The following is a 25,975-nucleotide window of genomic DNA, read 5'->3' as shown; positions in this document are numbered from 1 at the left end:
GTGCATTAATTTGTACTTTGTGATTAATAAAAGTAGCAGTATCATATAAAGTTACAATATTCCAGTCTTTCAAGTAGACAGACAGGTTTTCATTACAGTAATGCACCACCAAATAGCCATGCAATGTCAATTTTTAATATCTTTTGGAGATTTAAATGAAAGGTAAAAAACAAAACATACCTTTCCAGAAAAAAAATATATATTTTCAAAAGAGATACAGAAATTAATTTTATACATTTTAAGTGCTACAAACTAGCTAGAACCCATAAAGTGGAATGAATAATTTGGGCCTATAATTTCTTACCATGTTATTTTTAATTATATTGATATTTTATGGTGTAATCTAAATATTATCAACAAATGGAAGAAACACTGCACACTGTAAAAAGTGATTTTTAACATGCAAGTCATATCTATTAAATTATATAATCTCTCCTAATCGAGACCACTCAAATCAGATCCTTCTTTTCTAATTTATGTCCACGAAGGAAAACTGCTCTGAAAGCACAGATTTTTAGCATAATTCATTAAAACTATCCATTATGTAATCAGAGTAATCAAGAGTTTGCAAAAGTGAAATAATTCTTACCTTTATGTAGCCCCAAGACACTGACAGTAAATAGTTTACTTCAGGCATTTTTGATTGATATATAAATAGATTACAAGCTTTAAAATCTGTCTATCTTCAAAACCTTGATATTTTAACAAGCTCCACAAGCTCCCAGAGCTTTAAGGATTTTAAAGCTTTCTGGTAATTAAGTAGATATCAGAAAGTCTCGCATTAAATTCCATCGAGCAGTCTTCCCATTGAATACATGCCATTTGTAAAACTCCAGAATGGAACAGAATTCAACAACTGTTCTGAATAAAGAGAATTCATGTGATAAAGAAATATCTAAAGATCTCAGGGTCTGCATCTTTCTCTCCCTGAGCTCCAGGGCTTAATGAATAATGTATGTCAAGATGCTTAGCTGCAAGAAAGACCAGTTCTGTCAAAAGCTACCAAATAAGGAACTGCGGGGAAGCCGTGAACAGTGACAAGAGACCCCTCCCACAAACCCCCCAACTATACACCAATCGCAAGCCATCCCTGGGCATTTCTGGGGAGGGGCGTGGCCTCATCCCAGGAGGCTTTTTGATTGGCTGTCAAGGGCCAATCCAAGGCTCGGTATAATCCATTAAATAATGGGATTCCTACAGGCTGCCACGTGAAAACGTGAATGGGATTTCCCTTTACACAGAAATGAATAAGAACTGCAAAAAGCTCGAATATTTGCAGCCGATTTTGAAATATGGATGGCCAATGATTTGTGGTGCATTTTTATAAATATTCATATTCTATTTCCTCTTAATATTCTCCCTTTGTTTCCTTCAAAATAAAAGCTGTGGTGGAACAGCAATCAGGCATTTTGATTTGCCGCCTCCTTTTCATCTCCCGAACAGTAGCTTCCCTCTGCCCAACATATAAAACACAGTGGAACGATAAAGCACAAGCAATGTCCATGGAAACAAATGCCATATTGTTTTATCTGCTGTGACTGATACGGCTGTCTGTAGCCCCTTCTGTTAATAGTGCCTGAGGTTCTAGAACCTTAAATATCTGAGGACTCGGGTAATTTAGAAATCCGATTTGATGGAAAAAACAAAACAAAAAAACCCCAAACCAAAATAGGGTAAGAAAGCTAATGTATGGTGTGTGGTTAAAGACTGCAGAGTTTTGTGCAGAGTTCAGAATCTCTTTAATCCCAAAAGGACATGTTTATGATACAGAGTTATGAAAGGGTTACGAGCCGACCTTAGAAAGCACAGAATCAACTCAAGAATAATCAGGCCTTTTACAAGGAGCATTATCTAAAGAATCGATATCCTTAACCCACCTCTTCCTCTACCCATCAAATTGTGTGACATTCTTTTTTAGGAAAACACTTCCACTAGAGTTAGGGACAGAACCATTCAGTTCCTTTTTATGCTAAGAGGTTTTTATGTAAGAGAACGGACATGCATGAATAGCTTCTTTCACAATGATTAGTAAAAGACCAGTTCCTATAAAAGGAGTTCTGAGGGCCTAGTGGTAAGAAGCTGCATTACAACCTCAAAGGCACAGGGTTCGAATCTACCAGTTGCTCCACTGGAGAAGGACAATCGCCTTCACTGCAATTTGCTGCCTCAGAAAACCCGCAGGAGGCTCAGCTATTAGTTGGTTCCAACTGGAATGCACATAGCAACAACAATTCCTACAAAGTGAGAGTTAACAATGTTCCAAAGGTCCAAACTGTACCACTCCACCATCTCCGACATAACCTCTCCTCCTTCCTTCAATCTTCCTACCCCTACTTTGGGTCTTTGGGTCCTGTAACTGGCTAAAAAGCCTCACAGAAACACAAAAAGCTGACAGAGAAATGGCTCACTCGATGGCAGATGATGAAGGCTGAGGCACGTGGTTGCAGAAACTGGTGAAGAACCAGCAGGCTGCAGGCCAAGGCTGTCTGTTCTTGATTGTGTCAGAGGTGTTAGATCAGGTTAAGTTCACTGCCCCAGCTGAACAAGCACTGAACTTCAGAGGCACATTTCTTGAATAGGATCTCAGGGCTATACCCTCAGGAAAACTAAGAGTGGTGGCCTGGGTAATATCTTCTAATAGGGTACAGCCTGTATCCCACTCCAGTCCTACCTCCTTAATATAATCAAGAACTCATTCTTGAATGAGGTCGGAAGCATAGACAAAGAGGCCAGAATCACAAAATGGAAAGACCATATTACTTAATTTATTGCACCATATGAAATCTGGCTTTCACTCTATTATTGGGGAGTGATGTCCAGTAGTTTTTCAATTCATAGGGACCACAAGGGGTAGAGAATTGTCCCTTTAAGGTTTTCTTGTTCTGTCTGCAAAGAAGAGCAATCTGGGTGCCCCTTGGTGACAAGGATGATCAAATATTGTCTCATATTTTAAGGATATTACCAGGAGGCTACTGTTAATGGAAAAAGGCATCATGCTTGGAAAAGGAGGAAGGCCCTTGAGGAGGTGGACTGACATGGTGCCTGCACTAACGGGCTTGAGCATGGCGGGGACTTCAAGAATGGCAAGGATCTGATCTGTTCTTCATCGGGTTGCTATGAGTCACAGTCGGCTCAATGGCACCTAACAACAACAATCTTTAATGGAAGTAGATCGCTAGGTCTTTTGCCTTCGTGGAACCACGGGGTGGGTTTGACTGCCAATGTTTCCATTAGTGGCTGAGTGCTTAACTGCTGCACTACCTACTTTAGCATAAAGTTCTGCCCATTTACCTTATGCCCATATTGAAGTCTCTGCTCACTCCAGGCTTCTGTGACTTTCTGTTATGGTTATTCTGTAGACTCCCTGCCTTTCAAGCATGTCTGCCTAAGTGTCTCACCTGCCTTACGTTTTTGTTAGTAGTGCACTCGTTCAGACCAACAGTGTGGTCATATATCCAAAAGAACAAAACACTTCCCACTTCACTTATTGAAACGCCACCACCACACGCATTCATTTAGACTCTTCATTTAAGGCGTTCTTTTGGTCTTGTGCTGCTGAAATCCTGAGCGGAGGTGCGCATCTACTGCGTTCATTTTTAAGCAATTCAGGGCAACCTCATGTGTGTCAGAGTAAAATTGTGCTCCATGGGGTTTCTGATGGCTGATTTTTCAGGACTAGGTTGCCAGGTCTTTCTTCTGAGGCTTCTCTGTGGAGACTCAAACCCCTAACCTTCCTCTTATCATCTGAGCATGTCGACCATTCACATCATCCAGACTCTTCCTTAATCATTTTAGAAATATTATATAAAATGTTTGACCCTGGAGGACATTATGCTGAGTGAAATATCTCAGTCACAAAAGGACAAATACTGCATAGTGCCACTGTTGTAAAACAGGACTGACACAGGGGTTGAGGGAGACTGAAGAAGTGGAGATAAATAATGTATACTGCATTAAAACAGATGAGGGAGAGAACTGTTTAAAAGGGATATATGTCATGACAGGAATCCAGGATGAAGGCTGCATAGTGGAGTGGACTTGGGGGAAGAGATTGTATAACAATGAAAGAATTTTTCTTTTACTTTTCAAAGAGAAGAGTGAACTGAGGGGGGAAGGGGTGATCAGGGAGAAAAGTGAAACAAAGAATGAATGGAAATCCAAAGTGTCTCTAAACTTTCGTTGAAATTAATAAAAAAACAAGAAGAGAAACATGGAAAACTCAACTAATCTGCAAGCCACAGGTGTTAAATGGGACAAGGAGTTTCCTCCAGAGCCAAAAGAGAAAGTGTTCCCCTAAACTCATACCCGAAACTTAGACTGCTAGCATTCTAAGCCATAAAAGAATAAATTTGTTAAAGCTATTTAAAAAAAAAAAAGAAAAGAAACTAAACAACACTCCACATAAACTGTCCCTGGAAGAACACAGAGGCATTCTTCTTTCTGCTGGTCTTTTGCTTTTCTTCAAGTCTGGAAAGTGTTCAATGCTGTTTGAGCTCTCTTCCTCCTTAACCTCAACCCCCCATTGAGGCTGTCCTCTGACAACGCCTCATCAGGCTTGCTTCCATTCAACCTCTAGTCTGAGGAGACTCTGGCTTCGGACCACACTCGTCAATGGCCATTTCCACCCTGAACACCAGTACTCCCAGGTCACTGTAAGACACTCTCTCCTCCTCAGTGTTCTACCAGTTACCTCTAACTTTTTCAAAGGTGATGAGTCAATTTTTCTATTTAAAGTAGGTCCTAACATAACGTTCCTATTTCAGTCAGCGGTTCAGTAATTCTTCAAGGACCACAGACTGAAATTGATGACTTATTCCTATCATTTAACAGGTGTTCTGTGTGAATCAGACTCTACTAGATGTTTAATACACATAACCTAACCGAATTATTGAGTGACGCTGACGTCTCCCCTGTACATATCACGTTTCTTCCTTCCCCTGACTTCATTACTAAGTTTTATGTCTTATGAAATATCCTTTTCTCCAGTCTGTTTCTTTCTATTCGCATTCCCAGCAGTGCTGACCATAAGGTGAGCTGATGAGTGCTCCATCACTCAGCCACTGGGGGCTCCCTATGCTTTGGTATATCCACCTGGAAAATGGGACTAACTGCACCCACCTTCTGGGGTTGTGAGGGTTCAATAATGAGTGCAAACTAGAGCAAGCATGTAGAGCTCTTAGCAGATGCTTTGTGTTTGCTGTGATTCTTCTGATCTGAAGAGATGCCATGAATGTGATAGTGACATGGGAATGAATACTGAAGCACTGATTTACAAAGATGATGCTTCCCAAAACATCCAATGACCATTGGAAAAGGCTTCAAATGTAACACAACAATCTTCCTTCAATTTATACTGAGATTACTACATTTCTAAAAAATCTGGGGTGGATGAAACAGTGTACAAAGATTTTGTTCTTACATAAAAAATAGCTAGATACAGAGACACACTCAGGAAGTATCCCCTCCTTTCAACAGCCACTGCTACACCCTACTTGGTAAATGAGAGGATGAATTCATTCAAGACTTTTACTGAGCAACTACTATGGACCCAAAAGTCCTGTTGCTTTGGTTGTTGTGAGGTGGTGCAACAGTTAAGTACTTGCTTGCCAACCATATGATTGGTAGTTTCACTCAGCAGCTTTCTGGAAGGAAGACCTAGAGATCTGATGCTGTCAAGATTCTAGTCAAGGAAACAAGGTGGCACAGCTACACTCTCCCACACGAGTTCGCTATCATATGGCAAAGACTCACCGCCACGTAACAACTATGTACCGAGCAAGATGTCAACAGCAGATTGTTCACTAGTGCAAAAAAAGCAAAACAAAGCCCAGAAATCTCACTCAGGTTTTTAAGACAAGAAGAAGTCAGCCTTTTAATTTTTAAATCTCTAAGTCAAATTAAAACTTATTTCACTTTCCAATTCAGACAGAACTGAAAATCCTTCCTCTATCTCCGAAGCTGCAACCTGCAGAATACTTACACAGGGTACAATAGTCCAGAATGGAAATTTGGAATTTTATGTCTGACAGACACGATTCTTAAGAGTCAGATTCTGCTTCTGGGAGTTTTAATGAGGACGCTATAATAAGATAATAACTTGCAGCATTTATTATCTGCTATGCAATAAGGGAGCACTGGTAGCCTAGTGGATAAAGAATTATGCTACCAACTTAAAGGCAGACCTTTTGAATCCACCAGGTGCTCTGTAGGAGAAAGACAGGCAATCTCCTCTAATGTGATTTACCACCAGGGTCAGTTCTAAGTTGGCTCCAACTCTAATGCACATAACAACAGCATAACAACATGCACTAAGAAAGGAACCCTGAAACTGCAGCAGTTAAACACCTAACTGCTACTCATAAAGTCGGTGGTTCAAACCCAGTAGCTGCTCTGTGGGAGAAAGAGCAGCAGTCTGCTTTCTGTGAAGAGTGCAAGCTTGGAAACTCTATGGGACAGTTATACATCATGCAGGATTGCTCAGAATAGAAAGCAACTCTATGGGAAGGAGTTTTGGTTTAGGTTTTATGCCTCCAAAGTGTTAAATTTCTCGTTAATCTTTGCAGTGACTAATAAAATAGGTACCATGATCTCCACTTTAAAAAAGATAGACACTCTTTAACTATTCAGTAACTTGCCTGTAGTGTACTATTGCAGGCTCTGCTTAAATTTTTTCATGAAAATCATGTAACGCAACCTGGTTTATGTGAACTCTGTGACAACGAGGTATGTGTCCAGGAATAGATTCATTTAGCTCTAATCGTTCCAGTGTTGTTGCCATTGAATTGGTTCCATACACAGTGGAATCAATTGCTGCTCCACAGGATTTCAAGGGTGATTTTCATAAATATTTGGCTGAGAATAAGCTGGGTTTGCTGTATTCTGCCACTGAGTCACCACCAATTCCCTTTGATGGCTTTACAATGTCTTGAAATAAAGAGTCACCATTGTGATTCGATCCCAGGACAGGTTCATTCATTGTTGTTGAGTTGGAACCAACTCATAGCTGTCCTTCTAGAGGTGTTTCTGAGGCTATAAATCACACAGAAGATACTGTCTATCTTTCTCCCACAGAGAAGCTAGTGGATTTGAACTAACTGCCTTTGAGTTGGCAGTACAGTTCCCTATGCACTAGGCCACCATAGCTCCCTTTTGGGCAGGGTGTAGGCCACAAGTTTCCCCATCTTACACTGAGATTAACATACCTGAAAGTACAAAATGAAAAAGACAGAGAAGTCCTCAAAGAGAGAAACAGTGCTGTAGGAACCAAGATATGGGAGAAAGGAAATCCAGAAAAATTCTGTCACCAGAGCTGAATGTAAGCAGGCCAAAATGGTTTCATATACTTACATATATGTTTATGGATAACATATATGTGTGTATGAAAACACAATGAAGTGTATAAAGAAAATGTGATTTCCTCAGTTTTCAGTTATTTTGGTCTGTTTCCGAAAGCACATTGCAGGGTTTTTCGAAGCCACTTCTCTTTTCATTTTCCTTTTCTCAGGTCTTACCCTAAGCAATCAACAATCTTTTTGGTCTGTTTCACGATTTCTAGAATTCTGCTGACACATTGATCTGTGCTTGCATCACTGACTTCGCACCAGAGGACAAGAAAGAGACAGCATTCTTTCAAACGGAAGAAGAAACAAACAAAATGCTAAGATGTCTTTGGCTCAGAGGGGCAAAATGTCTTGTTCAAGATATTAAATGCAGTAAGTGGCAGATCTGGGATGTGGAATCCAGGCATTCGGCTTCTGAGTACTCTACTACCAGGTGACCTGTCTGGGAGCTGACTTGAACCCATGGCCACTCCACGTGTGTTAGGGTAGAAATGTGCTGGGGTTTCCCAATAAAACGACTTGAGTTTTTCAGAAGTAAACAACCAGGCCTCTTTTGCCAAACGTCTCTGAACTCAAGCCACAGGCATAAATTGCTTGTATCACTCAAAATTAAAACAAAGCCCACAACAAATAAATACAACAAAAAACCAACAACAAAAACCCCCCAACTCAAACTCAGTGCCAGTCAGTTAGAACCAACTCGTGACTGTGGGTTTTCCGAGATGGTCAATCCCACCTGAGGAGAGTGTCCATCTTTCTCCCGGGGAGTCACCGATGGAGTCAAACCACCAGAGAGACCACCTTTGAGTCAGCAGCATACTTCCCTATGAGCTACGACACCAGAGCACTTAGAAACTCCAAAATCGTCAAAAGACTGACTGTGAACGGTACCTCGAGGTTTGTTCTAGATTTAGTCTAGAGTTTATGGACATTAACACACTCTGAGCAAAAGTACTTCATGTTACTGTGCTTGAAACATTATGAAATGTATCACAGTAATCCCAAGAACAATAGATGGCAACCTTGCCCTAGCCTCCACCAGCCTCACTATCCTTGACATCCTTTTAAAGAAGCGCATTTCCAGAGGAAGTCTGAAAAGCCAGGGTAATGATGGGCAAGGCCCAATGGTGATTAATTTCATAAAACATACTGCATGGGAATGATCGTATGAAACAAACTGCGAATGAAAAATAGTATGAAACATAAAAGTATATGTCTAACTTTGTAAGCAAACCAACATAAACTAAAACTGTTAAAAAGGCAAAAAAAGAAAGAAAGAAAAAGGAGTGCATTAATACTTAACTTTTCCCCCTAAGCTTAAAGATGTTCTGAGAGCTAGCACTATTTTTGGTAGGACTCACACCTTTGAAAAGTCTTTTATTCTATATTCCACGCACATTTGTTCAACATCCTTCTATGTGGGACTGAAATTCTGCCTGTTGTTAATTGATCAAGAAGTAAATCTGTATGAAGGAGAAGCTGAAAATTGTCAAGTAACTGGAAGCTTAAATTTAATGCTAAATCCTCCTTGAAGGATTCTGAAGCAAGATTGTTATTGTTGAAAATGGCTTTGTGCTACAGAGAACTGCTCCACGGGCTTTCCTCCCTGGAACCATTCCCACAATGCAGTTGACTCAGCTGACCCTCCAGAGGCTTTGCTGAGGCTGTGAATTACCCAGGTGGAGACTGTCCAATTTTCTCCCTCACAACACAAGGTGGATTTGAACCATCAGAGAAGTGCATCTTTATGTTAGCAGCACAACTACTTACAGATTAGCCTATCACAGCCCCCTCTGGAATCACTTGTTACTATGTGCTGTGGAGTCAGAATAACTCCAGAAGGTTTTCAGAGGATCTAAATCGCCTGAGAGGAAAATTACCCATCTTTCTGCAGCGGAGCAGCTGGTAGATGCAAACTGCCTGTCTTTGCATTAGCAGCTCAACTATAATGGAAAATCTTTGAGTTAACAGTCAGTTAACGTCCAGATATTAAATACAATAACCTCAAGTAACCAGTGTCCCTTAGGAGTCTTCCTTCAGTTTCACATACATTTTGAAATACATTTCAAAAAAACATTTTTAGAGGGAGACAATGATTTTAAATTGATGCATTACATAATTTAAGTAACATTCATAAAATATAGTATTGCACTATAAATGATTATGCTTTCTTTGATCCATATTAATATTAAAAAGAACACAAGTGAAGACTCACTGAATCCATTTGTATTTAGTGCCCTCTAGTGATACCAGATCTGCACTTGACTTAAGTAGCTTGCTCACTCAGGAAAGGAAGTAAGTCACAAAAGTAAACCCATTTCAAGCAAGATATCTATGAATCAGTGAATGAAAACAAAACATCAATTGTAAACTTTCACTCACATAAAATAAAATTTAAAAAAGAAAACCTACTTCACAAGTGTTAAGGGGAATATGAAATTAAGAGGGTTCTTCAAGTGGATATGTTAAAAAAACGAGCAACTGAGAGAAAATAAAAATCATTCTTTAATTATCTTGCTTTAACATTTTTTTCACACATTAAAGAATGCTCATTTAAAATAGGAAACACCTGTAATGGAAATATACTTTTACAGAGAAAAGAAGTTCTAAAGGAAGAGTAACATAGGACTGATGATCTGGTGGTGGGGTGTATCATTTTTTCCCCCCACTTGTGTTCATTTTCTTACTAAATGTTACCATAGCACTAATGTCCTTTGCCATCAAATGGATCTCATCACATGGTGGTCATGGTTAGGTGCCATCAGTCAATTCTGATGCATAGAGCCTATGTACAACCTAACAAACCATTGTCCAGCCCTGTGCCATGTCCACAGCCACTGCCGTACTGGAGATCACGGCTGCGGCCACTGTGTCAATCCACCATATGGAGGATTTCTTTTGCACTGACCCTCTCTTTGACCAAGAATTATGCTCTTCTCCAAGGACTGCCATTCTTGATAACATGCTCAAAATAAGTCTCACCATCTGTGCTTCTTTTTTAAAAAGATGTTTTCATTATTAATTTTAATCAAAGTTTACAGAGACTTTGGGTTTCCATTCATTCATTACTGCACTTTTCTTCTTGCCCAACCCTCCCCTCCAGTTCGTATTTTTCTTTGAAAAGTAAAAGAAAAAAAATCTTTCATTGTTATACAATCCCTCCCCCCAAGTCCACTCCACTGTGCAGCCTTCGTTTGGACTCTTGTCATGACAGTAATACCTAATCATATATCCCTTTTAAATAGCTCTCTACCTCACCTGTTTTAACACAGCACACAAAATTTATCCCATCTCCCTCAGTCTCCGCTTCAACCCCACATTTATCAGTCCCGTTTTACAACAGTGGCACTATGCAGTATTTGTCCTTTTGTGACTGAGATATTTCACTCAGCATAATGTCCTCCAGGGTCACCCATTCTGTATAATATTTCATGAGTTCCTTGTTTTTCAATTCAGAGTAGTATTCCATTGTGCGAATATACTAGAGCTTCTCTATCCATTCGTTTGTTAATGGGCACCTGGGTTGTTTCCAACTATTTGTTATTGCGAACAAAGCTGTGATAAACATGGGTGTGCATATATCTGTTTGGGTGGCGGTTATAGTTTCTTTAGGCTATATTCCCAGTAGTGGAATTCCTGGGTAAAATGGTATTTCTATTTCCAACTTTTTGAGAAAGTGCCATACAGCCTTCCACAGTGGTTGCACCATTTTACACTGAAAACAACAGTGAATAAGGGTTCGAGTTTCTCTACAACTTCACCAGCATTTAGTGTTTGCCGTTCTGTTAAATTTTGCTATTCTTACTGGAGTGAGATGATATGGTTGTTTTGATTTGCATCTCTCTTAAAGCTAGGGATTTTGAACATTTCTTCATGTGCTTGTTGGCCATCTGAATGTCTTCATTGGTGAAGTGTCTGCTCATATCATACAGCCATTTTTCAATTGGGTTGTTTACCTTGATCTTGGTGTGGTTCTCGAATATTACATAAATTTTAGATGTAGGTTCCTTATCTGACAGGTCATTACCAAATATTTTTTCCCAGACTATGGCTTCCCTTTTTACTCTGTTCGAGAAATTTTTGGATGTGCATAGGGATTTGATTCTGAGAAGGTCCCATTCATCTATTTTATCCTCTTCTGGCTGTAGATTTTTCAAGATGCCTGGAAAACCGTTTATGCTGTGGATTAGTACTACTAGAGTTCTTCCAAGCTTTTCTCTAATGAAGCTTATAGTCCCTGGTTTTAGTCCTAGGTCCATGATCCACTTTGAGTTGGTTTTTGTATATGGAGTGAGGTGTGGATCTTGCTTGAGTTTTCTACAGATAGTTTTCCAATTTTGCCAACACCATTTGTTTTAAAGGCTGTCGTTTCTCTACTTAACTGATTTCATCTCCTTGTCAAAAATCAGCTGACCATAGGTAGATGGGCTGATTTCTGGGTTCCCAACCTATTCCATTGCTCTATGACCATCCTCGTTTCTAAGGAGAACTCTGACTCATTGGTAGAAGTCTTGCCATTGTGCTGTCAATCCAAAGGCAGGCAGTTTGAACCCACCAACTGCTCAGCAGGGGAAAGATAAGCGATCTCCTCCTGTGTGAACCCAGTGGAGGGTCAGCTACGAGTTGTTCCAACTCGATGGCAATAAATGAGTGAAGAAGGGGTTCGGCTCTTAGCCAGTGTAATCCAGGACCAATTCTAGGTAACCCACAGCAGCCCTTTATGGCAAAGAACAGCCGCCTCCTGGTGTTTCCGAGATTGTGCTCTTGACAGGAGCAATCACTTCGTTCTACCCTGCAGCCACGCAAATATACCAAGCCCTGGATTAGCAGGTCCCTGAGTGATGCAAGAAGTTTGTGCTAGAGAATGAGCCAAAGGTTAGTGGTTTTAACCCAACCTTGGTGCTGTAGAAAAAAAGGCCTGATTTTTATACTGCAAAAATATTATTTTAAAAAAATTCTACTAAAAAGCTTACTTATCCGTGTGTAGGAGGTAGAGAGTAAAAAAGCAAGCTCAGTAGCTATTTCAACTCCTTTTTTTTGGTGTTTCCCTATACTGCAGAGACTGGATAATGAAGAAAAAAACAATAAAAAATAAAACACCAATCCAAACAGAACAAAAAAAAATCCACTACAGACATATCATAGAGGTCTTGGCAGTCAGGATCTTAGATAAGATATGATTTCTTCCAACTAGACGAGCTGCTATTCCTGCCCAAAATGAAACAGTTGTCAGTGTAACTGTTGTTTGCTTCCTCTTTAGATAGTCTGTCTCTTCTCTCTGAGGTCTGATCACTTCTGTGGTTTCTCTAGGAAATGTCTGGATGGGGGGGGTGTTGCAAATTTTTCTGCTATAGATTCACTGGACTTCTACAGCATTTTCTCTTTTGCAATTCTTTCTATTCTATTCCTCTGTAATTCAAATATCTATTGTCACATTGTTGGAAAAACAAGTCTTACTATATTTGAAATGTAGGTTATTATCCATAAAATATAATGTAAGGTTAGACAACTGTCATTAATATTACAGCCACCGTGTTCACTCAAAAGAAAACATTTTTTTAAATTGTGATTTTTACACTGTGACCCCAGTAATACAGAGGATGTAACTCACAATATCAGCAGTTTAAACATACCAGCTGTTCTGTTGTGTAGGTTTGCAGCCTTGGAAGCCCCATGGGCAACCCTACAGGGTTACTACAAGTCTGAATTGAGTCAAGAGCAGTGGGTTGGGTTCAATTCAACTCAAATCACTGTCATCAAGTCAAACTTACAGTTGACCCTCCAGCGGGCTTTCAGAGGTATATACTGTGCAGGAAGAAACTATCTCCATCAGAGTAGCTGCTGGATTCGAACCACTCATCTTTGGGTCAGCAGCACAACTCTCTATCTACTAGTTCATCAGAATGTTGTTAAATTACTAGCACCAAAATATTGTAAAAAGAAAAAAAAATCCACTTTCATGGATACAATAAACTATTTTCACACAAAGTAAGATATGCTTTTATGTTTTTTATGATGTCTTTCTAATAACAATAAAACATCTGAAAACTGTTTTTAAAAATAATTTTTAAAAAAGAATTTCATTTACTTCTCTTCAAATTTCATTAAAATTAGTATGACCTGTCTTGACATGGCTCATCTAGGTTACATGTCTATATGTATGGTATATTCTTTATATTACTTTGGTTTTTTTTTTAATTTTTTTAAAATATTCTTACGATGATATCTTTTGCTTCTGGGATTAGGTGACAATAAGGAAAAATAAAATAAAATAATACAAAGAAAAACAAAATCACTACTTGACCTCTCAAAAGTCAATCTAACCCCTCATAAGACAGAGAAAAAATAATGACATATGCTGAGTGGAAAGGAATGACCAAACACACTCCAATTCTTTGATTCTGTGTTATTAGGCCAAATTGGAAAGCTCCAGTGAGGACATCTAATACAATCTCTAGCCACCTCCAGACAGAAACATGGCCTATGACTTTTCATAAGCCATGGTCAGCCTTCTTCCAGATTTTTTTGCACTGCTATACAAGCAAATCCATTCCACTTCTGGGTGAATGTATTTAGAACTTTCCCCGCCCCCTGCAGTGAGGCTAATATTAAGCTTCAAAAGAAGTTCTTTGCAAACTCCTTTAACATTGATTGCACTGAAACACAATATGGCTCAAGATCTGAAAAGCTTTTACTACAGAAGGTGCAATGAATGGAGGAGTTATTAAGATCTTTGACCACTTCTGCAGGAAACACTGCAGTTCTTACCAAGAGTAAGCACAGTTAAATGTGAGCAATTAACAGCGTGGGCTGCCACATTTCTTTTATCAGCCAGGGAGGCAAGCATGTGGATTGGAACATGAGACAGTCTATTGGGGAAGGAAAGAAACCAAACAGATGGGTTTTATAGCTTCCAAGATATCACTTCTAATAACTCACAAAATTGCATTTCCCTGAAGCCCGTGGTGAAAACAACGAAAGCCAACATTTACTACATGTCTCCTATGTGCCAAAAATGTGCTGATTGCTTCTGTGCACTCTCTCATTTGCATCTCACATCCCTAGAAGGATGCTAATTTTGGTTTGACCAAACTGAATTGCTTTAAAGACAGGAATTTCCAGTCTACCACATGTAGGTTCCAACTCGCAGCAACCCTATTTGTGTCAACGCAGAGCACTGCTTCATGGGTTTGCAAAGGCTGATTTTGTGGACTATGACCACCAGGCATTTCTTCTGAGGTACCAGTGGGAGTATCTAAATTTGATCTTTTGGTTAGTAGCCAAGTGTGTTAACACTGGAACCTCAATCATCACATCTATGCAGGAAAGACGCTAGTAATGCCTATATCAGAAATCCAGCCCTGACATGGGAAAGCCCATAGGGCCTTTATATTTTGATCCATAGCTGCACCCCAATTTCAAGTGTAAAAATTTCCCTGCCATATTGTCCACTCCCCTCACAAATGAAAACTCAAAATCTAAATCCAGGGCCTTTGAGTTTATGCCAATCCATGGCAACTTTCTGCCAGGTTTCCAGAAAGGTAAATCTTTTTTTTTTTTTTTTTTTTTTTTTTTTTTTTTTCCAGAAAGGTAAATCTTAATGGGAGGACATGCCCAAACCTTCTCCCCTGGAAGAAGGAGGGGATTCAAACCACCGTGCCTTCAGTTAGCAGTGCAACATGGAAACCCTACTCAAATACATTTCAAATTGACCTCTCTTCCCATACTTGAGTTTGGAGTGCTGGATAACATACTCCGGCAAGAGAGATCTAGTGGCACTGTCTGTAGAGAGTTGTACTGCTAGACCAAAGGCTGAGTTTTCTGGGGTTGGAATCCACTAGGTGCAACCTGGAAGAAAAGGAGGTGTCTCATCCTGTGCCATTTACAGTCTTGGAAACCCAGTGGAGGTGAAACCAACTTCATAGAAATGAATGTGTGTTCTATGCATCTCATCCATTCCATTCTCTCCATTCCAGGCCTAGAGTATAAGCCTGCATTACTTTTCTAATTCCCAAAAGATTCTTCTTGCTTTCAGTATTTCCCCTCAATCTGATACATGGATGATACATGAGCACCAAATCCACTTTTCTAAAGTTATTTGCATGTTACTGTCTTCCCAATAAACGGGCAGGGCTCTCTGGGGTTTCTCAGCTACTTGGCCTGGCATTGGAGGCACTTTGCTATGTGGCCCTGATCTACCATTCTCATTCTCACACATGCCTCTGTTCCTAAAATCAGACTCTGCTCCTGGCAGGTTCACTCTTACTGAACACCCACTAACTACTGGCCCATAAACAGACACTAAAGCTAAACAGCCAAGGAAGTCTCATCTTAACTGTGCTGTAACCAGCCCCTGGAAATCCTTCTTTAACAACCAACATGAATCCTGAAAGGTCAAGATGCAGTTTATGCATCACTTTCTTTGAGCTGCTTCCCCCTCGTCTGACCCTCTATGCTGAACTCACTCTGTACTCTTCTACAGGATGGGACAATGCATATTCACGTTTTGTGGTGGTGGGTTTGTGCCACTGAGTTGACTACAACTCATGTGTTGTTAGGTACCGCTGGGTGGAATACGACTCATAGAAACCCTATGAACAACAGAGCTCAACCCTGTCCTATCCTGTGCCATCCTCATCACTTCTGACACATTTGAGCCCATTGCTGCAGTTACTGTCAATCCATTTGGCTAAGGATATGCCTGTCTTTCATTGTTCCACCTTTCAAAGCATGATGTCCCTCTCTAAGAAATACCTTCTCCTAGTAACATACCCAAAGTGTGTGAAATGATGCTTCACTATCTCTGCATCTAAGGAATACTCTGGTTGTATTTTCTGCAAATGTATCTGTTCTTTTGCCTGTCCATAGGATATTCAGTATTGTTCTCCAACACCACACAGCTCAAATGCATTGATTCTTCTTCTGTCATTCTGTTCACTGTTCAACTCTCAGATGCATAGCAGGTAACTGAAAAGACCATGTCCTGAATTAGGTCCACTTTACTTTTCAAACTGACATCATTGCTCCACAGTAATTTGGAGCAGTCCTTGACAGCAGACATTCCCAATGCAATCATTCTTCTGCCCTCCTGAGGCTGGTAACAGGAGTGTTGATCCAAGATGAAACTGCTGATAATTTCAATCTTGTACCCTCTCGATCAGGATGTTGTCTATCAGTTCACTTGTGAGAATTTTTGTTCTCCTAATGTTGAGATGTAATCGATATTGAAGGCTGTAATAACTGATCTTCTGCAGCAAGTGCTTCAACTCCTCTTTACATTAAGTAAGCAAGGTTGTGTCATCTACATCACACAGGCTATTGATGAGTCTTCCACCAATCCTGATGCCACATTCTTCTTCATAGAGTCCAGCTTCTCAAATTATTTCCTCAGCATACAGACTGAACAGGTATGAAGAGAGGATACAGCGCTGACACATACCCTATAAACAACAGAATCCTGCCCTATCCTGTGCCATCCTCAGCATCTCTAAAATACCTGAGCCTATTGTTACAATCACTGTGTCAAATGACCTTGTTGATGGTCTTCCTCTATTTTCTGATGCTTTTCCCCTCCCCAGTAGCAGTTACTATTAAATAACAAGGCTTATTCACTGTATCTGAAGAGCAATGGTGTGACTCTGGAGACTAAGGTGCATCTGATACAGGCTATGGTCTTTGCAATCACTTGTTATGCATCAGAGAGCTGGACAATGACTAAGGAGGATAGAAGGAGAATTGATGCCTTTGAGCTGTGGTGCTGGAGAAGAGTATTGAATGTACCACGGACTGCCAAGAAAACAGATTCATCCTGGAGAGGGTTAAACCAGGCTGCTCCTTGTAGGCAAGGATTCTGAGGCTTCATCTGACATACTTTAGACATGATGTGAGGAGGGAGAGATTCCTGGAGAGGGACATCATGCTTGGGAGGGTGGAGGGACAGCACAGAAGGGGAAGACCCTTTATGAGGTGGATCAGTGACTGGGGTAATTGGGATGGGAGTGTCAGAGGCAGTGAGATTGGCACAGGATAGAGCAGGGTTTAGGGCTGTTGTACATTGGGTCATTATGAGTCGCAACAACAACAATTCACTATATGGTTAGCTGTATTTTCAATGTATATGCCTGGCTGCTTTTCTGCCTTCATCTCTCTCTCTCTCTCTCTCTCTCTCTCTCTCTTCATCCACCTATCTGTCCCCTTTCTACCTAGCTAATGTATCTATCCACCTACTTATCTACACGTCTGAATATAAGCACACATTAAAAAAAAAACACCAAACCAAACAAAGCTAAGCTGACCTATAAGAACCTCTGGTGCAAATATATGTCCTGCAGGAATAAGACAAAACCACATTATCCCTCAATGAACGCCAAAGGTCTGCAGGGGGGAAAAAAAGGTGTGTGTGTGGGACATTCCCAAGGAGTTACAGTAATTTCCCATGTGAAAATGGGAATAAGACTAAGGGCTAAACTCAAATAATAAAGCTACAACAAACTAGGAAGTTCACTCAAATGTGAGGATGTCTAAAAAAACCAAAAAACAAATCCAGGAAATTATTTCTAGTAATAACTGCTTTTTCTTAACTACCAGATGAACGCTTGGACAAGCCTGCTTTCATACTGGGCACTCTAATTTTCCCGTGCTTTGTTGTTTTATTTGTGAAAATGATGGCAGAAGCAGGTCATCTCACAAGTCTTTTTCTTTTCTATAGGCTTTCATCAAAGTGGTCAACAGCAAGTGGGGAAAGGAAAGATCAATCACCATTGCCAAGATTCCCCTTCAGCCTCTCACAACCACACTCATTTCAGGCTATGGCTGGAGACTTTGACGGAGACCTCATACTGGAGGTAAGGCTGGGCTCACGGTGGTTTTATCCACTCCTCCGTCGCCCAGCCAGAATGCCATTTTATTCTACACAATAATTGAAAGGTCTATTTTTTAATAAAAATTCTCATAGAGCTTTTTATTTTGAAATTTTAATGAAATTTTATAGAGATCTTTTATTTCCTTTCATAGAGCTTTTTTAAATTTTTATTTTATTATTACTTTTGTGTGAGTGTACCGTCAAATCAGATCTGACTGGTACAGGAGGAGACTGTCCCTTCTTCCCCGGCAGAGCATCTGGTGGATTCGAACCGTGCGCCTCTGGGATTGTAGTTGCAGCTCCTTACCACTAGGCTACCAGAGCTCCCCCACATAGAGCTTTTTAATGATAGTAAGTTATACTTGAGAATTTAGAGAATCAATATTCAAAGTTATATTGTTGACACTCATGTCTGTTTTTCACAAGAATAATGCGTGATATTTGACACGTATTTCAGAGGTTTTTTTAAAAAAGAAATCCTTGGAGGGAACTTGGAGGTCCTCCAAGAAGCAGTAAAAGCAAGGCACAAAGCAGTGGAACAATTTTTAAACAAAATGGAAAGAAAAGCTATAGGAGACCCTCTCAACTCGACTCTTTCTTACACTGCCTTCACACATAGCCTTCCCACAGAGTCATAATTAAGCAGTCAGTGAGAGCGTAAATAAAAAGCATGCTATCATAGAGTGCTAGGTAACCAAGCTAAAACGAAAATAAACACACACAGTGGGCCATCTCATATGCAAGTGAGTAGGGTCCCATAAATCATCAAGCCTGGGGATCAGGATTTCAAAGGCGTACGCTGTAAGCTCTTGCTCCCAGGCCTGTTGATTCAGGCTCCAATTGCATGGGGTTACCTATATGGCAGCATATGACGTTGACCTTTTAAATTTAAAAATAGATCCCAACCTAACCCTACCAAAGACAGATCACAGTACCTATGACGTGTGTACATCACACCACTACACAGAACAGAAAACAAAATTTAAAATATTTTCACAGCAACTGTTTCAGTCTCGACTTACAGGGTTGGGGGGGGGGTGCGGAGAAAGCGGCTTAGAAAGCTTGAAGTAATTTAATTATCCAACGTCATAAAGCCAGTGTGGAATAGGAGATTTAAAACAGAATCAAGATTAAAGTGTTCACATTTGTCATGGTTTTTTTTTTGGTTCTCCTTTTTTCTTCTGGAACCTACTATAACCCAAAGTGACTCAATCACCCTAAGCTTACTTGGCACAGTTCTTTCCTGCCCTCTTCCAGCTTGTACCTTGATGTCACATGACCCATCAATTAATCACCTTTTCTCACTCGTAAGCACTGGAGTCCTTGGGGGATGGCCCAGCAATTGGCTTGAGCAAACCACTCATGCTGCTACTGGGCCATGACTCAAGGAGGCAACAGGTGAAGGAGGTGACACTCACTCCAAGTACTAAAAATGACTGAGAGTCGTGAAATGCAGTGTCTATAAATCTCCCTTCCCCACTGGGCTTTTCCCTCCTCCCCCAACACCACAAATGACTGCCCTTTCTCAACCTGTTCATACTCTCTGGCTGATCCAGATGGATTTCTTTCCTCCTTCAAGATTGTACCGGCTCAAATGTTCATTCTAACCAGATTTCCCCATTTGGACCCTGAGGTGGGAAGAGGGTGAGAATGTGACAGGTTAACTTCTTCCTAGACAAGGAGACTCTGGATTCTAGGTTAGCTCGGCCACACACTCGTCCAATCCACGCCTTCTCCACCTCACACTACTCTCTAGGATACGTCTTTCTCTCATCTTGGCTTTTCCTCAATCTTCACTCCCCATACGTCTATCTTACTTCTCTATTTTGCCCCCATTGAGAGAGAAACCACAAGAGCAATTCCATAGTTGTTACTGTTGTTGTCAAGTTGTTTACAACTCATAACAACCCCATGAGGCAGAATGAAACTGTCCCAAAAGGATTTCCTAGCCTATAACTTCACAGGAGCTGAGTGAGTTCAAACCACTAACCTTTTGGTCTGAAGCTTAGTGCTTACATTGGACTGACATGGCTTAACTCTACAGCAATTGGTTAAGTTAGAAAAAAATGCTGCAATTTGCTTATATTGAGTCTGAGTTTGCATCCTCTATCTGGTGCTCTCCATTTATCAGTAACTCAACTCTCACTGCTGTCAAATTAGAAGTGACTCATATCTGATCCTCGAGCAGGTTTCTGAGGCTCTTAATCGCACAGGAAAAGACTGCCCAACTTTCTCCAGAGGAGCTCCTGGTGGATTTGAACTGCCGGAGACACTCGGCCTTTGTGTTAGCAATAGAGCTCAGTATGAATGCCAACAGTGTTACCTCCATGTATCAGTAAGTGAACCCATTCCATCCTATCCCATCTCCCTACTTAAGCCCTCCCAAAACTAAAAAGCCAATGTTGTGAGATAAATTCTGATACACAGTGATGCTAATGAACAAAACAGAACTGCCTCAGGTTGCAAGTGCCAGGGTTGCCCAGGCTGCAAATCCTTATGCAAGCAGGCTGCCATACCTTTTTGTAATGAAGAGACAGGAAAATCTGGAGAGCTGACCTAGGTAGCAGCTGAACACTTAACCACTATGCCACTAGGCCTCAGAATCTTCTATCTGTTTTAATCACTTGATCACCCCATTCCACTTCAGTTCACATCTTGTCCTGCTTGCTAGATCTGCTCCCAAACTCTCACACATGCTCTCACATCCTTCTTAGAAATGAGGTCAGTTCTGAGGCCATCCTGGCATAGCACATGGAACAGGCAGATGACACCAGGAAAGGCTACAAGAGTCCCCGTGAGGAATGTGGGTTTTTTGTTTGTTTGTTTGTTTCTGAAATTGCTCTTGCTATTTTAGAATCCAATGTTCAGTAAATAAAAATAAAAGATCATTTGAAACATTTTGAAGATATAGCTTAAGAACAAAACACTTGGTTTTCTACCTGCCCATCTCAACTACCCTCCTCTTCCCCACATCAATCGCTACATTCAGTGGATTGACACAGTGACGGCTGCTATGGGGTCTTGTGTGTCAGGAAGTGTGAGGATGGTGAGGGATAGAACAGGGTTCAGACCTTTTGTTCAGAGGGTCGCTATGAGTCGTACTTGACACTCGATGGTACCTAACAACAACAACAACAACATCAAAACAAATACACCTAATAAGAAGTAAATGGATCTGTGACTTTTTTTTTAAATTAAGTCTAGAGTTTTATCTTTAAAAATGAGGCTAATTGTTTTCGCATATACTGTGCCATTTCTGGGACCAAACTAAAAATTTGAGATTTGAGTTATGAGAAAACATCCAGGATTAAGGAAGATATTAGGATTTTTTTTTCTGGCCAGTTATAACCAAACTGTTCACCTGTATCTAAAGGATAATAAAAAAACAATGTTTAAAAATGACACTAATGAGCAACAAATAATCTGTTTTTCCATTGAATGTTACTTTTGAAAGAACAGATTTCTCTCCTGGTGATTATTTTATCTGTAAAGACATAACCCTTTGTCTTTCTGATCCCTTCTACGATATATTTTTCAGCCACCAATTTAACTCCTCACTACTAAGACTAAAGAGAAGAATAGAAACATTCATTTCCTCAAAACGCTGAACATAGAAACTCTGTGTGACCCAGCTACTCCACTTGTAGGAATATACCCCAAGGAAATGAGAACTGAGACACAAATCGAGGTCTGTACACCAATGTTCACAGATGTGCTATTCACCATTGTAAGAATATGGAAACAGCCCAAATGTTCAAACACAACCAAATGAATTGAGAAATTGTGGTACAATCGCACAATGGAATACTATGCAGCGTGCAGGAGCAATAATTGTGAAAAATACTACATAACTTGGAGAGCATTATGCTGCGTGAACAAACCCAATCTCATATGGACAAATACTACATAGGACCATTATTGTAAAAATAGAAGGATAACTAGTAAAACGTGAATGGGAATCCAAGGGGGGAAGACGTGGAAGCAGAGGGGTGAGGATGGGTGGAGGTCAAATCACAGGGTTGCACAATGTGGTATGTAGCGGGAAGGGGGTAAAGGAAATGGGAAAGATCCAACAGGTACCTGAAAACACAGAGTGATGGTGGGCACAGTCCAGTGGTGATGAATTTTATAAAAACATTATAAAAAATAAGAAACATAAAAAATTAAGATAAAAAACCCCAAAATCTGTCCCAAACCCCGTAATGAATGGGAATGACTGTAAGAAACACAATGTGAATGAATAGTGTGAAACACAATGTATATGAATTTTGTAAGCAAATCAATATAAAAGAAAAATTTTAAAACAAAAAACATGTAGGCCCAATTAACTTCTTCCACAAGAAAGTAAACTAATCTTTACCTGATGTAGAGTAAAAAAAAAATGATAATATTTCTAGGAAAAGATTTTTTCATGATGTATGCAAACCCAATTCTCACTTATCCTTGCAGAGATCTAAGAGGTAATATTAAGAAGAGGAGATTAAAAAATACCAAAGAGTGTTGTATGAAAGGAGAGAAGGTTAGCACTCCCCTTGACAAGGATGGAAGAGGTCCTTTGGGCCTTTACAACACGCATACGGTTAAGGCATTGCCACCTACTTCGTGGCATCTAAAAAAAAAAAAAAAAAAGGAAAAAAAAATACCAAAGAATAGAAAATCACAATCAATACGAAAGACAGTGCTAATTAGTGTTTTAGTCTTTCCATAGAGCACTGCTAAAGTTACTTGAAATACACAAAATGAAAATATACAAGAAGGTCAAGCGTTATCAAAAAGAGGGGCGGGAAGAAGGATTAGTCAATAATATCCATTAAATACCTATCCTGTGAGAAAAGCTCTTTTTTAAAAAGGGATTTAAGACCCTACGTCCCATAAATCCATTTTCATTTCTGAATCACCTTGTATACAGAATTAGAGGGCTATTTTCATCCTTTCCCGTCTCTGCCCTCTTTAACAAAATAATAATTTCAATTACTGAAATGACACCTATATGTATTTAACCTCCTTGACAATGAGTCAGAACTGACTTATAGCTGTGCCTCTAGGAGGTTTCCAGAGGCAGTGAATCACACGGGCTGGCCCTCCTGCGGGTCTACAGAGGCAGGAAACTGCATGGGAGGAAACTGGCCGTCTTTCTCCCACCAAGCAGCCGACGGATTTGAATCGTGTACCTCTGTGTGGGCAGAGAAATTCCTTACCATAAAACCACCAGAGCTCCTTAAGCCACGTAAGATGGTCCATCTTTGTGCCATGAAGCAGCTGGTGGATTTGAGACATCTCCCATCGGGTGGCAGTGCAACTTCTTACCCACTAGCCCAGCACACTCCATAAAAGTATCCTCTTTATTAAAAAGTGCAAAAGCTTACCACATTTGAAATCTGTTCTCTTTTTAAATTCTTGTTACAAAGTCTGTTATCCTTCAAAGTTATATGTCATTATTGCTTGGAATTGTGAAAAATAATTCAAACTAAAAAACCTCAAGTCCATTGCTGCCAAGTGGAAACCGACTCAGAGCTGACCCTTCGTGTGATGCTGAGGCTATAAATGGCCTGGGAGGAGACGCCTCCTCGTTCTCCCTCTGGGCTGCTGATGGATTTGAACCACCAGAGAAGCACACCCCTTGAATCAGCAGTACAACTCCTGATGGACTATTGTTGTTGTTAGGTGCTGCTGAGTATGACTCATAGTGACCCTATGAACAGAGGATCTGAACACTGTCCTATCCTGTTCCATCATCACACCTCTTGACACATTAGAGCCCACTGTGACAATCACCATGTCAATCCAGCTGACTGAAGGTCTTCCTCTCCTTTGCTGACCTTCCACCCTTCCTAGCATCATATTCCTCTCCAAGGACTAAGCCCTCCCAGCAACATGTCTGAAGTATGTGAGGTGAACTCTCATAATCCTTGCCTCCAAAGAGTATTTTGGCTGCACCCTCTTCAAAACACCATTTATTCATTCTCTTGGCTGCCCATGGAATGTTCAGTGCTCTTCTCCAACACCACAGCTCAAAGGCGTCAATTTTTTGGTCACCCTTATTCACTGCCCAGTTCTCAGATGTGTACCAAGTAACTGGAAAAGCCATGGACTGAATCAGACACACCTTGATGCTCAAACTGACATCATTACTCCTCTATAATTTGTCCCTGACAGCAGACTTTCCCAATGCAATGTGTCTCCTTATTTCCTGACTACTGGGATCAAGGGTGTTAATTGTAGATCCAAGTAAGAGGAAATGGTTGACAGTTTGATGGACTACTAGTAAATATAAATAGAGGTTTCCTTGGTCATGGTAAATATCCTTTTCCTAAAACTTTAACATATGTGAACCAGTCTTTCATTTATAATTCAGTGTAATTTATCATTCTTTAAAATGAAATGCAGTGACTTGGTTTTTTTATGATTTTTTTTATTCCTCTAATTGCTCACTATAGTGAACTATCTATTATTTCTACCAAATTCATTTAGATTATTGTGATGAGGTAGAATAACAAGATAATAACAAAGAAAAAGCTCTTCAATATACCCTCTTTGGGAAGGGTTACAAAGTCAGAACACTGATATCTATGTACATGGAAAACAGCCTTAAAAACAGCCAGTTATTTTCTGGAGAGGAGAAAGCACAAGACAATCTGTACTTCCTCCAACATGGCAGTCTCATCTCTGCCTGGTTGCCATGGACACATTCCTGTCAGGCTTTCCACTCCCCAGATCTGAGTAGGGCAGGCCAAGGTGTTTCCTATTATGGTGCCTACGTCTAAATGGCACACTCTTTGCCAGTAATAAAAGCCAGAGTCTACAGTTATAGTGATTATAGTGCAGCAGACCAAGAGATACTGATGGGAACCCAAGCTCCCTGTGGGTAAAACTGTACAGAATGCTCCTTAACAGGCAAGAGTAAACGAAAGCATTCTTACGTTATAGCAGGCAAAGCACTGGGTACATCACTTTCAGCTGGGGTAAAGGAATCAGAATGCTACCTCCAAAACAGCTACAGAGCTGACAGAACAGGTTGAAAGTCATGATCACGACATGTATGATTTCCATCTAAACACAAGAAGCATTTGATTTCAATGTGTTGATACCAGTCTGTGTGTGAACTGTGTTAAGTTTTGGAGATGAAAACACGTCTTGTCATAATAGATTCTATGGTGGGAAATACTCTTTTATTCTTGTGCCTGAAAGGAAATATCTTTCTTGTAAAGCATGAACTATAACTCTCAGCAATTATGTACAGTGAGAAGTGGCATTTACATCCATAAGCATCTCTCATAGAGTACTTTATGTGGTCAACAAGTAATCTCTCCATCAACATTCACAAGCCTGAGCTGCAAGTGATGTGGAAGCTCACCAGCACCCCAGCACCTTCACATGACCTTATGTAGGTAAACAGTTATTGAATCAATCTGTTAACATGGCTTGCATTTTATTAACACGCTCAAAAGACAAATGTATTTCTCCTCATTGTTAAGGAATGAGTAAAAATAAAAGACATGACCCAAGATGAGGGAGAGCCACTCTTGAAAGGTTCCACATAAGGCTTTTAGAAGAACTAGATTTCAGCTAGGGATCTCTGGTAACTCTTAGTGGTAAGGAGTTGCACAGTCAACCCAAAAAGTAATGGTTCAAATCCACTAGCTGCTCTGTGGAAGGAAGATGGGCAATCTCCTCCCATGTGACTGACAGCCTCTGAAAAACCTCTGGAGAGTCAGCTATGAGTCAACAAAATAACAACAACAGGTTTTAGCTAGCTACCAGTTAGCTCTGGACA

The 25,975-nt window shown here is 40.3% G+C and overlaps 1 protein-coding gene across 9 annotated transcripts in view; it reads right to left on the bottom strand.

The window, feature by feature from the left end:
- PDE4D (phosphodiesterase 4D, cAMP-specific) overlaps window positions 1-25,975 on the bottom strand; it is a 2,352,803-nt gene that overhangs the window by 25,927 nt on the left and 2,300,901 nt on the right. The window contains exon 1 of one of the 9 annotated variants that reach the window (XM_006891519.1): window positions 590-637. The exons of the other annotated variants lie outside the window; for them this stretch is intronic. Within the exon in view, the coding sequence (XP_006891581.1) occupies window positions 590-637 (48 nt within the window). Of the gene's footprint in view, window positions 1-589; window positions 638-25,975 lie in introns of those variants that run through there. 9 annotated transcript variants of the gene reach the window in all.

Source organism: Elephantulus edwardii, unplaced genomic scaffold (assembly GCF_000299155.1).
Source record: "Elephantulus edwardii isolate Elephantulus edwardi_28Jun2011 unplaced genomic scaffold, EleEdw1.0 scaffold00099, whole genome shotgun sequence".
NCBI classification, from domain to species: domain Eukaryota; kingdom Metazoa; phylum Chordata; class Mammalia; order Macroscelidea; family Macroscelididae; genus Elephantulus; species Elephantulus edwardii.
This window is presented reverse-complemented; position numbering and strand designations above follow the sequence as displayed.